This window comes from Xiphias gladius, chromosome 18 (assembly GCF_016859285.1).
Source record: "Xiphias gladius isolate SHS-SW01 ecotype Sanya breed wild chromosome 18, ASM1685928v1, whole genome shotgun sequence".
NCBI lineage: Eukaryota > Metazoa > Chordata > Actinopteri > Istiophoriformes > Xiphiidae > Xiphias > Xiphias gladius.
Window position 1 is genome coordinate 1,260,652 of NC_053417.1, and position 13,691 is coordinate 1,274,342.

Below are 13,691 nucleotides of genomic sequence, written 5' to 3' on the forward strand. Positions count from 1 at the left end.
TGCCCCTCTTCCATTGCTATGCTCTCAAGCTCTTTTAAGTTTGAAGAAGTCCTCCTTGCAATGGCACATTTCAGCTCTCTCCAAAGGCTTTCAATGGGATTTAGGTCAGGACTCAATACTGGCCACTTTAAAACAGTCCATCTTTCCCTCTTCAACCATTCTTTTGTGCTGCTGGTTTTGTGCTTTAGGTCATTGTCTTGCTGAAAGATCCAAGACCTTCGCCTCAAACCTAGTTTTCTGAAACTGGGTAACACATGTCGCTCTAAAATGCCTTGGTAATCTTTTGATTTAATCATTCCTTTGATACAGTCAGTGCCTCCGGTACCGGAGGCAGCATAGCAGCCTCACAGCATGATAGAGCCTTCACCATGTTTTACTGTAGGTAGGGTGTTCTTTTCCTTATGGGCTTAATTTTGTTGCCTATATCAAACTGAAGCATACCATTCCCAAAGAGCTCTACTTTGGTGTCATTTGTCCATAAACATTATCCCACAAAGACTGTACCTTATCCATGAAAGTTTTTGCAAACATTAGTCTTACCTTTTTTTGCCTTTCTTTCAGTAGTGGTGTTCACAATCCGCATCAACCTTTGCAGACTTCTCTCTTTGAGTTTCTTCTTAGCATCACGTCCTGGAAGCGTCTTAACAGTTTTATGACTGAGAAACTTTGTGATGACGTTGTGAACTGTTGAAACAGGGATTTCAAGATCTTTGGCAATTGCCTTGTAGCCTTTGGAATTGTTATGTTTTTTGATAATAACATCTGATGCTCTCAGACAGCTCTCTTGGCAGGAGGGAGGAAAGAGAACATAGCACAGTACAGTTACCACATAAAGATGTATAATAATAATAACGAGACTAAAACTAATAATTATAATAATAGGGTGAGTAAGAATACTAATAAAACTAAATATAATAATTATAATGATAATCATTATAATTGAAGCAGTGTTGAGCAGGATCATGGGGGCAGTAGTTGGGTTGCAGTCACAGATCCAGACTCTGCAGCACCAGGGGAAGAAATACCTGCAGAAAGCGACAGGAACAGAGAGGAGAGAGACGAGAAAGCACAAAACTACGGGAGAGAGAAGAAGTGGAGTTAGTAATGAGCATTGATGGGATATGAATATGTACAGATGGAGAGGAAGAGGAAGAGAGAGGAGCTTGGTGTATCGTGGGAGGTCCCTTTGCAGTCTAGGCCTATAGCAGCATAACTAGGGGATGGTTCAAGACAAGCCTGAGCCAACCCTAACTATAAGCTTTATCAAAAAGGAAGGTTTTAAGCCTACTCTTAAACGTAGAGAGGGTTTCTGACTCCCTGACCCAAACTGGAAGATGGTTCCACAGTAGAGGACACTGATAACTGAAGGCTTTGCCTCCCATTCTACTTTTGGTGACTCTAGGAACCACAACCAAGCCTGCGTTTTGGGAGCGTACCCTATTATCCCAGTAGAACACTACAGGGATAATAGGGTACTATGAGCTCTTTAAGATATGATGGTGCTTGACCAAGGGCTTTGTAGTCATATATTTCACTATATGAAAGCCTTTTTTTTTTTTGGTTGTTATTTTCCAGTAACTTACTAACTAAATACTCTGATTATAAAAAATTGGTTAATTTGCATTTATTTCTGAAGATATTCTAAATTCTGTACTTAAAATTCAGAGGTGCATATAATTTCAACCAGGACTGTAATTTCACATTCCTTTTTTTGTCCTTCTGTTACTTTCTGTCATAACTAATGTATGGTGCTACAATCTATTAAAAAATTAAATTAATTAAATTAATGTTTATAATTTTAAATGTAAAATTGTCCATTATAATATTTGACATGTTGTCAATCTTTCTCTCAGGGAATCTTCATGTATGTAACCAACATGCACAGTTTCGGCCGTATCCTATCCACAGAAAACTATCAGACCAACCACCTTCATAATGATCTGTGGCAGATCTTTGAAAACCCAGTGGTGAGATTCTGTTTTAGTAAATGCCCAAAAATATCAGCTGTACACTGTTCATATTACTAGCTGTAGTAATAGTAGTGATATGGTCAGTGTGGGGTGCAGGAGGGGTTCCCCTCTTGTGTTGGTTGTTGGTTATTACAGTGGCAGAAATTAGCTCATTAGAAATATGATGTGATGTTATGTATAAAACCTTTTGAAATGGTCTTAAGAATGGTCCTAAACTTTAACTATATAGTCAAAACAGTCTCTAAGGACTACAGTTATGTCTACGGTCAATGTCCTCCCTCAAACACTGAATCAGCCAATAGCAGGCCTCTAAAAGTGACATGTCAGAAAAATGCATCACATCAGTCATCTCAGCTCTGTGCACACCTTGTCATGATTAAGATTTCTCATCATGCCTTCTGTTCAAAATTAAATATGCGTCAGTATACTGACACATGCAAGAAGAAAGCTTGAATAGAGCATTTCCTCTAGAGTTATCTTCACAATGTCGGCTTAGCTATTAGGAATACTATTCAAAATAACCAAATAAATGTTTCAATATTTGTAGTTTTTGAAGTATTTCCTTAAAAAAAACTTAAACTGGAAAGTTTAAAAGGTTATAATAAGATTGATATCATTTCTATGTTTTTTTTATTTGTTTGTCTTTCAAACTCTAAAGTTCTAGCATTTCACAATCCATCTAATGAAATCCTTATTTAGAATCGATAATGGTTAATTTGAACATTAGAAAGAATCCCAATGTTTGATTGTGCTTATTGTTAATCCTCCAGCATGTCATGAATAGGATGATTTCATTTTTTCATGTTGTGTGATGTACCTATGCTAGGTGTTGAGACAGAGTTTGGATCTATAAAAGGGAGAGGAGACCTGTGGAGCTTTCTTTTGGAAGCTGAAACCAAGTCTTACCACTTAGGAATGTTTATATGTGGCTCTTATTATTAATTCTACTTAATTGCTCTGAGCAGCTTCATACATACCAGCCCTGGAACATCTTTTCAACAAACTTTAGTAGCAGCAGTAGTTGTTGCAGATGTAGCAGCAGTATCATCAGTAGTAGGTTTAACATATCGTAACTAGTGGGAGTGGTATGAGCAACAGTAGCCGGAATAGTGGATTAGTAGTAATTGTGGTAGTGGTTAAACTGGTTGTAGTATATAGCAGTAGCAACATTGTCTGTCACTGCAGTATAAAAATATGACCTTCTTATATGCAGGATAATAGCCAAATGACAACAGATATATTGCAGACACGCTCTGTGTTTGGACTAAATAGTCTGTGGTGTGTGTGTCTTTCAGGACTGGCAGGAGCGCTACATTCATGAGAACTACACTCACATCATGAAAGACAAGCTGATTGAAACTGTGAGTTGCAACACAAGTTGTCCTACATACAGAATAAATCACTACATGAGTTGTCGACATTGAAACAGAGTAAGAATGCAGACTGATGTTCTTCAATCAAAAGCACAGAACACATTAAAACTGTGTCCTGTGTTGCTTTTAAATACTGTGACTGTAGTGGACTGTAGAGTAGAGACTAAAAAGTCACTTGTTGAAACTTCGTTTAAAAAACATTTAATAAGAAAGAATGATATTAACAGGAGATTTTCATAAATGTGTAATAGTGCACTTGTATGGAATATATAATGTCATCCAATTGTGCAATTTTGCTGTGTCTTGTGTCCGCCAGCCTTGTCCTGATGTGTATTGGTTCCCAGTTTTCTCTGATGTTGCTTGTAACCACCTTGTTGAAGAAATGGAACACTTTGGGAAGTGGTCTGGAGGACGCAATGTGGTATGTTATCATATGGGTGTGTATGGTAATATTTTTTCATCTTCTTGCATCAGTGCAGTGATTCTGCCCTGCATACCTGCTATAATTTGCCAGCTTATCAGAGCCCCAAGTCAAGTGGCTGCTGTGATATCAATGCCAAAGGAATCTGTCAGTGAGTTTTGTTGATATTTGATGACATAGGGTTTTCTGAACTGATTCACTTTTTTGTTTTCAGGACACCAGAATCCAAGGTGGCTATGAGAATGTCCCCACCATCGATATCCACATGAATCAAATCAGCTTTGAAAAGGAATGGCATACTTTCTTACTGGAGTACATAGCAGTGATAACAGAGAAAATGTATCCTGGTTACTACACCAAGGTAAGACTTAAGAACAAAACCATCATTGGCACACCATTGTCTAATGATATCAAAATCATCTGAGAGGGAATACAAATAATCCTTCCTGAGGGTTCCATGTCTCATAATAACAATTAAACATCTTAAATTGATCAGCTAGGTTGAATATGATTAAGAGGAAATTTTGCTTCCTAAAATGTTGATGTCTTCTATAAACTGTCTCCTTATTTGTCCTTTTTTTGTCTCAAGCTTTATTGCTGAGTGGATGTTGCTGTAGTGCTTGTACTGCATATCCCACAGTGCACCTGTAAACAGAGTAATAGAGCAGCAAAGTGGGTGGGGTTATTTTTGGCATCCAAAGTTTCAAGTAAAAGTCCTGTTTATTTTCTGCATAGAGTGTCAGGTATCTGGCAGGTAAACGGGGGTAATTAAACATTAAATGATCAGCACAAAAAAGCAACTCTTATGGAAAAAAAATTAAGCCACTTGGAAAATGAGACTTCTAGAAGCCTCCCACACAGCTATTTTAAGGAATTATAATAATTTTATACGTAGAAAGAGAGTAACTTTGGAAGACTCCCACTTGATTTATCTTACTCAAGGTACTGAGTAAAAATTTATAAATTTTCTAATCTCATAACTAACACTATAAGCCGTATAAGTAAAACCTGATTCAGTGCTCGTATCAGCACCTGACTATTGTTTTAAGACACACTTGAAAAATTGTGAACCTGTCCTTTAATGTTATCATTAAAAGAAAACTTTAAAATACTGTAACCTTTGGCCACACCCACTTTGCTACTTTATAAGGTCAAAGTGTGATAGGTTTTTCTTTGGATTGTCTGTTGAGGAATTTGTGGATGGTGCTTTTGTCTGTTCAGTTATGGTGGCAATCACTGCTAATACTAACTAGCCCACACCTTCTCAATGGTGTGTCAAAAAATGTGTCCGAAGGAAATATTTTGAGAGGGGGGTAATGCTGTTACAATAAATTTTCAAATAAAACGGGATTATTCGAGTAATATCCAAGTCTCAAATGATAAGCCATGGCCAGCACAAAGGCCAGTTGCTAATAAAGAGCGGATAAAAACTTTGAGTAGTGGTGGAATTCGTAGCTCAGTACTAAAAATCCATCAGTACAACAAAGTCATGGCTACTCACCGCTCTGCTGTTATGAGTTTTTTTCCTTTATCATTTTTTTTAACAGAAATACTGTTCATTCACTAATTACAGTTTTTCAGTAGCTTAACAACGATAAAAAAGGCAATGTGAAAGTGTTGAGTTTGTTTCAACAGCAAATTAAAACAAGAGCAGACTAATTATTATGAAATATGCTTACAGAACTGGGGAAATTAGAAATAAAAGCCTGTTTTTAATTAAAGCCTGTGTCAAATAAATGCCTTGGCCTTGGCTGATGAGGTAAATTTTGATATTTGAAAATTTATGGCCCTAGTACACAGACAGAGTAGAAAAAAAGTTGTAATGTTCTTAAGAGAAAACTTAGACACTTGTGTAAAAGACTGAAGAGGGAAGGGGAAATATTTTTTTTGGCGGAAAAACATTTTAATGATGTAGAAACATCTAATGGCACCTGGTGTTAAAAAAACTAACAGTTAACAAGGTCATAAAAGATGTAACATTTCTTTTGCTATGGGGTCAAATCCTCACAGATATATAGCTTACTTTAAAAAAAGGCTCAGTAATTTAGTAAACAACTGGACCCTGTAGTCTTTATTAAACAAACAGGAGGAAATAGTGTTCTTGTTGGGGACTATTTTCAGCTGTGGATTAATCCACATTTGATGCTCGAGTGAGTATTTGGGGCAGCAGGACGGTGTGTGTGGGACTGAGTCAAAATAAACTAGTGTGTGTGTTCATAGTAATGAAGGATGAAATGTTACCAGCTTTTATGACTTGATTAACTATTGTGCTATATTAGTTTTTTATAGAGTGAAACAGTGTTATGTTTATGAAAACATAGGGATTCTAGACACCATGGTGCTGAAATAAGTTTCAGTGAGCAGAAAACTGACATAGTATGAATCACTAGGAATTCTGATAACTGATTAAACATTTGTCAAGTAGAAAAGTGCCGATCATATATTGTTAAGGTAATATGTATGATTTGCCATTATCTTTGACATTTTATTGACTGACTGAATAATGCAGAAGATAATGTGTAGACTAATTGAAAATTAGTGCAACCATCAGTCGCCCTCACCATGATGCCTCCACATTCATTATTAACATAGCTCTCAACAGCAAAGGTGTTGACTACCAGGTAAATGAGGAGGAGCTGGCAGGTAATAGAAGCTAGACGACATGATGATGCAGGTGATCTGCACCCCTGCCTCTCTACTTCTCTGCTCTATCTCTGGAAGTGAATGCGGGAATAGGAACCAAGCTGAAGCTTTTTTTATGGAGCAGGAGCTGCGAAGGATGTACATGTGTACACACACTCTGTGTCGCTGGCCAGATGAGCAGATTCTATGCGAACGCTTGCATGACTCCTTTCTGTCTGTTCTGTCTCTTTGCAGGCTCAGTTTGACTTGGCCTTTGTAGTTAGATATAAGCCAGATGAGCAGCCCTCTTTGAGGCCACACCATGACGCTTCCACATTCACTATAAACATTGCACTCAATCAAGTTGGCCTTGATTACGAGGTGAGTGTGTTTAGAGGTTGGTAGACATTTGACATTTCCAACAGATATGGTTACCTCATCCTAAAAAAGCAGCTCGTGTAGCATGAAATGTTATTTACCCAACACGTAATCCCGTTACCCATGCAACTGTTCATATTAGACAACACTTGGCAAACTTAGCTGGTTATTTAATGGTGAAATCCACCTTACATGAGGATTTAAATTGTGTTGTTCAAATCGTTTTGGGAAGTTGTGTTAGTTAGTTAGTACAAACATAGGCAGCTGTTTCCATAAACTGGAACTAAAGCATCAGTACGTTTAGTGTTGCTGTCTCAGTTGACAGATGAACATGGAATGAGGCAGTTATGAATCATGAATGTGTCCCAGTAAAATCACAATGGCTTTTGTCAGAGAGATTATTTATTTAAATCCACTATGTGTACGTTTTGAACACGTCTGAATTTGGCACCCCGTGGTGGTATAATAAAAAAGGGTCCTGTGGCAGCGTTATATTAAGGAGAGACTGGTTCACATTTGCAAATTAAAACTCCAAAATTTAAACTAAATGATGGAGAATATTATAGGAATATAGTGAATTCTATTTTAAGGTTGAATTTTCCCTTAAAAAGGCAACTATGAATCAGATGACATACCAAAACATCTCAGGGTTAAGAAAATTTTTATTTTATGGTTCATTCATTTCCAAATAATTTCCTAGAAAGAACAATGTAATTTGGTACTAATTTCAAAGAATATAGACCCAATGAAAATAGTAAATATTCAGTATTTAATTATTACCCAATACATTTTTCTTCATATGTTTTGCATAAATGTATGTTTGCCAGTAAATAAATTTAAAATTTTTTGCATTTTCAGTTGACCTGCTGACCTTCAATGACTAAAATGTTTCACTACCAATTAAATAGAAAAAATTAATTTGAAGCATACCAGTCTTTATTATTGAGGTCTTTCCAGGAAACTTCCCAGGAAATTATCAGAAATATAGAGAATGAGTAAATAAAGCATCCAATTCAAAATTATGTGTTATATGAATGGATTTTTCAACAAACATTGTTTGAGCAGAGGTCAGAACTAATTGTGTGCAGCCAAGATAACAGAGTTCTGGATACTTTTGCCAAGAAACACAGTTAACTCAAACTTTATTGATTAGCTATAAGCCTTTTGTTCACATAATGCTAACTTTGCTAGCTATGTCAGCTAATCATAACATGAATATCTCTGCAACTGTGTAAAGCCACTATGTGGTGCACTTAAAATGTTTTGACTTTGCCAACTCCTACTGGTACAGTACTATAGAAGAATAATGTAGAAGATAGCAATGCAAATTATCAGAACAACTTTTATAATTATATAGCAATTCAACACATAACAGCAGGACAGAAAAATATCTCTTAATTAAATTACCACAAACTAATCACTCATCTCTTCCTAAGTAATAAATACACAATGTACAAAGAGTGAGAGAAACAGGGGGTCAATTGGGGCTGGAGCCCATTTTTGCCTAAGGGCCCCTTATTGGGTTAATCCTCCCCATTTAAGGTTTAAAATATAAATTTTAACGTGAACATAGAAGAGCTCAAGCTCAAACAAACTGCTGGAGCAAAAAGGTTTGATAAAGCATGATGCTGAAATGAGAATCCGATCATTGAAAATGGAAAGCCATCATTTTTCTGGCATGTACATCCACATCCCTGGTGTTTCAAACGTTCCATTTGTGTTATTTCTGTTTGTGAGTCTGTCTTCTTTACATGACAGATAAAGCTGAAACTAGCTGAAAAGGTGGTATTACTATCAGAGCAGGCATGAATAAATAAAGGCCGATTAGATGCAGTATAATGTCCATTTGTCACCACTCTGTTGAAAACACATTCTGCTTTTAGCTGATTACTTTCATTTACTAATTATTAATTATTTATTATTATTATTTATTCAATAATTATTTTTAGTTGCTTCCACTTTGTAGTTTTTTCAGTCTCTGCTACAGTTGATGAAAGTCAACACTTCGCACAGGTTTTTCACAAGGCACAAAAGGAAAGGAAATATTTGTGTGGGAAGTGTTGAGTTTCATTGGCAGCAGCAAAGTAGATGAGATTGGGATTAATTAGTGAAGGAGAACAATATTAATGTTAAAAAGAGTGTGTTGTACTGATTGAAATAGTGCTCTGGAAATAAACATTATTCTGAATTTATCAACACAACAGATACATGTGGAGGAAGTGTTGAGTTTGAATCAATCAGGATACAGGAGAAATTAGAAATAAAGGCCTTTATCTAATGTAAGCCTGTTTCAGATAAAGATCACTTGTTGCAAGCAAGTACCTGTTTCAAACCTGTTCTTAGTGACATGTTCAGTGACACTTCAATATCCATTTTAACAGTGTATTGCTGAAAAGCATGGCATTGTTATAGAAAAATCAAGTCTAAAAGCAGTTGATATTGTGGAAAGGATCTTGTGAATTTGTTTTTTTGTTTGTGTGTGTCTTGTATTAAAAATGTATTTTCTGCGATTGATTACTGAAAGATGATAACAAATGATAGTGAATTGGAGTGTGTTAGTAAGGTGTAGTGCCACCACAAGCATCCAGAACAGCTTAAAAGTAGCTTTTTGTAAAGGATCCAGGTGTGTGGGACTGGGGATGAATGGCATTCTTCCAAATCATATTCCCTCAGTTGCTGTTTAGATGATAGGGGTTGAAGAGCTCTAATGTAGATGTCCAGTTGCCTTGAGATCTGGTGACTGTGAAAGCCCCAGCATATCATTCACATCGTTTTCATCGTCATTAGACCATTCAGTGAGCCCCTGTGACCTGCATGGAAGGCTCTGCATTTGTTATGTTTCCCCATTCATTTATTCAGGAAACCATCCGCTGACAGGAAGACAGTAAGGTTGTAGATGATCAGTAATGTGAATCGCATGGATTTAGATTTTACTTGTCATAGGAGGAAACTCAAGTGTTACTAACCACATTAATGATGACTCTATTTTCTTCAAGTTTCACAGTAAGTAATGACAGTGTGATAGTGAGTCTGCATGAAAAAAAACAGGATTCTGAAACTATTCTATTGTTCTAAATCATTGCACAAGGTATTATAACTGCAATTGTAACTGCAGGTAACCATAGCAACAATTAAATGCTTTACACCGGTGATCCAGCCCCCTGAAAACAGAAAAAACAGAAAGATTAAATGTAACCAAAGTAATAATTTTCAACGATATCCATTTTTATTTAATCATGATGAATAACATTTCATTTAAAATCAGTTCAAATGACCACATTGTAAAAATGGACGATGATTTAAAGATGGCTAGAACAAGCAAAACCACCATGTGGACCTTAAGGTTTCTGATGTTAATGTGTTTTGCTGTGACTGCAGGGTGGTGGATGCAAGTTCCTGCGCTACAACTGCTCCATTCAGGCTCCTCGTAAAGGCTGGGCCCTCATGCACCCGGGACGCCTCACCCACTACCACGAAGGCTTGCCAACCACCGCTGGCGTCCGGTACATTTCAGTGTCCTTTGTGGATCCCTGAACTCCCAAAGATGGCACACCTCACCGGCTAGTCCAGACCAAAGAGGACAGACAACTGTCCACATCCTTCAGCATCACAGCTGCTCTTTATTCTCTGATTTGGAGTGGTGACATTTCTTTTTTCATTAATTTCCTTGTTTTAATGTCCAAGATGTTTCTGTCTCACTTAAAAGAATTTTATGCAATTTGTGTCTCTAATTAACATTTATCAGCAGTCGAATTTCAGTGCTCTATGATGCAATGAGACATTAAACACAGATGCACAGTGGAACAAGAACATATAAAGAACATGTTATCGCCAAGTTAGAGGAGAACTGGCTCAAAAGTATCAGTGCATTCAAACCTTCACAGTTAAGATCTTTTTACATTGAAACACAAGCTACTGTGACCAACAACGTACTTGTATCGTCTGTCAAATACAGTTCTCTTTTCAGACCGACTAAGCCCTATGAGAGTAATTTGAATGAGAGTAAAACTAGCACAGTGTTATTAATGTAGTCAAGGCTGGATTATCAACCAGGCAAAGTGGGCAGTGTCCTGGGCCCTCGTACCTCTAAGGGTTTGAAAAGCCCGGGTTCACTGTGTGCCTGGTTGGTTTATCATAATTTGACTGAGTGCGAATTGGTTTGGGAATGTACAAAACTTCACCACAAAATCAACTGAAATGATAAAGGCCTTATAAGGCAGTGATAATTACATCTTTTCCGACATTTTCTTGTAAAGGGATCCTGTGTTCATGTGTAGTTTTAAGCCCTGCATTATTTCACTTGATATTGTGTTCCCATTGTACATTTTTTAACAAATTTGTGTTTAATCAAATTCACACTCTCTAATTTGAGGCAAACCCGGGGACAGGTAGTATTCCAGGGTAGGAATTGGTTTCTGGTTGATTGGGTACATACACACTGCACAAATTGGAAGGAATAGGGAGTTAGTGGGGGCCCATTTTTGACCCTAGTGGTTTAGTGACTAGCTAGCTGCTGGGCTAGAACACAGTAGTAACTTGTGCAGATAAAAAGTTAAAGAGAAACGCCGCCAATTTTACACCTCAAAGTTTGTGAAATATGTGAAAAAAGGTTGTATAAAGCCTGTAGTGTCCCCAGAGGGTGCTGTGTTAAAAGTCTGATAATTGTCCTCGAGTGCTGTCAGTTGAGTCACCGTCATTTGAGTCTGAAGAGTACACATTTGAAAAGTGAAAAAAATCTGGGGTTGTGGATTTAGAAAGAAGTGATCTTACCAGACCTCTGTAGCCCGCTCATTAGCCACTATTAGCATAAAACACCTGAATATCCGGTTGCATTGTGGGTGATGTTTCATTAAATTTTTATTACACTTCTTAATGATATAAAATGGGATTTACTTTTATCAGTATGTTTCTAACCAACAGACAGCTTGACCATATATAAGACTAAAACCTTTATTTTCCATTTTTTCAGCCAGCTGGCTCTTGCCACTTCAACCTGACTAGCATCTCAGATACTTTATCAGATGTATGTTATCAGAGAATAACCCAACTACTGATTTTATTCACCGGAGAAAAGGGCCTACACACTTCACACGCTGACATCATCACACATCTCATCCTTGTTCTCTGAGAAAATGAATGTGTTACTTATGTCCCAGTTCTAAACTAACCTCTGGCATCTGAAGAACAAAGCATGTAATCTTCCTGATCTACTGTAAATGTATTGCAACACAAGTATTTCACTTGGATCAGTGTCCTTTTTGCAACAATATTCAGTCATAAATTTCAGAATTCAGAGATTAAAGGGCAGTTACGTCCAGTTTCTGCTTGTTGTGAGTTATACTACGAAGCCTGAGAAAATAACCCCCAGATAATGTCACCAAATCTTTAACAAAAAGCTTTTACAAACTGGGAGTGTGGAATGCACCAGGCAAGTAATGAAAGAGGCTATGAAGTGGCATTATGGGACATGCAGGTGTTCTTGGAGATCATAACTCATATTGATGACTAAATATCTGTGTCTGCTGCTTCAATTTTACCAAAGTTGTATTACTTGCACCACCAAGGCCCCAGACTTCTAAGTGCCCATGAAAGAACCAGTCTTACTGTGTGTCAAATGGTTAGTGGTAATTTAATTGAATTCATGTTGAGGAATATGCTTCATTAAAACAATAGGAATGACACGATCCTGCTGTTATCTAATCTTACAGCCCTGTCTTAAAGAGGCACTTTCAGTTAGATGCCCTTTAAGACATGGCTTCACTGTCTATATTTTGTTTTTAAGGCCTTCTTTATTTCTTAGTGTATTAAATTGAATTATCAGAAATCAAACCTTGGGTCAGGCAGTATTACAGCAGAGAAAAACTGCAGAGTGTAACATTTTCTTCAGCAGCATCATGTGACAATTTCATTCAAGAAACTACTGTTATCATCATTACATGTAGAGCCACTTTGGTGCAGCTGTTGGATTAATCTGAAGACTCCTCTTTGGTCTGGAGTCTGTGGTGTGGATCAAAAAGCCAGCTGATCCTGTGCCCTGAGCTGGACATCTCTCTGGAAATCACCAGGAGCTCAGTTTAGACTTTTGTGAAAACCTTTATGTTGTTGAATTTCATTTCAGTAATTTACACAAGCTGTGCCTTTTTTCAGTATTCAGTATTTTTCTAATTCTTTCTTGAACTGAGACACTCCAAAGCCTTTTAAGCCTCTCTTATTTATTTTTTGTATATTTTATTGGTTAAAACCCTCACTCCCTTTTTTCTTTTTTTTTTGCATTTGCATTTGCAATATTACTGCCTTTTGAGAGATTTCATATTGGAATGACAGCTCACTTTTTTTCTCTGTACTCAATGATGTCAGTCAGCAGAGTATAAAAGTAACATTCACATGCTTGTCATTTCTTGCTGTTACAAGCCTGTGCTTTGAACACAACTTGAATAAAACAGTGAACCCAACTGAAGTGTCTCTGAATTGTGATTAAATGGTACTCTCCCTGTCATATCACAGAAGCATCAGACCAAAACTGATGAGATCAAGTCTTTATCTCAAATAAACCTCAGGTATGGAACATAGGATAAGCAACAGAAAACTAAGATGAACACAGATGAGGTTCTTCTCGGGTCAGTGCAGTATCAAATCAGGAAGTATACAAGTATAGCTTAGTATAGACTTACTAACACTTTGAATTCCAACAATCATGGGCAAGCAGGTGTGGAGTGGTTGGTAACATAATGTATGGTAACAGATAAGGTCGGGATAAGTGTCGTAGAACAAATATCACATTTCACCACTCTGTTAAAGGTACACTATGTACACTTTGTCAGTTGCTGCTTTTAAACACACCATTCAAAGTTGTCCCCTCCTCGCCAGCTCAAAGTGAAATAAAACATTATTTTCTGATTGTTTCACGGCAGTTACGTTCTAAAGCAC

At 37.1% G+C, this 13,691-nt stretch overlaps 1 protein-coding gene across 2 annotated transcripts in view; it reads left to right on the plus strand.

Moving 5' to 3' along the window:
• The window catches only part of plod1a (procollagen-lysine, 2-oxoglutarate 5-dioxygenase 1a), a 36,138-nt gene extending 25,656 nt beyond the window's left edge, over window positions 1–10,482 (plus strand). For both annotated transcript variants that reach the window (XM_040151792.1, XM_040151793.1), the window contains exons 14-19: window positions 1,854–1,967; window positions 3,266–3,331; window positions 3,660–3,764; window positions 3,979–4,125; window positions 6,642–6,767; window positions 10,143–10,482. In XM_040151792.1, coding sequence (XP_040007726.1) covers window positions 1,854–1,967; window positions 3,266–3,331; window positions 3,660–3,764; window positions 3,979–4,125; window positions 6,642–6,767; window positions 10,143–10,298 — 714 coding nt within the window. In that variant the 3' untranslated portion in view covers window positions 10,299–10,482. The remainder of the gene's footprint in view (window positions 1–1,853; window positions 1,968–3,265; window positions 3,332–3,659; window positions 3,765–3,978; window positions 4,126–6,641; window positions 6,768–10,142) is intronic.
• The last annotated feature ends 3,209 nt before the right edge of the window (window positions 10,483–13,691 follow it).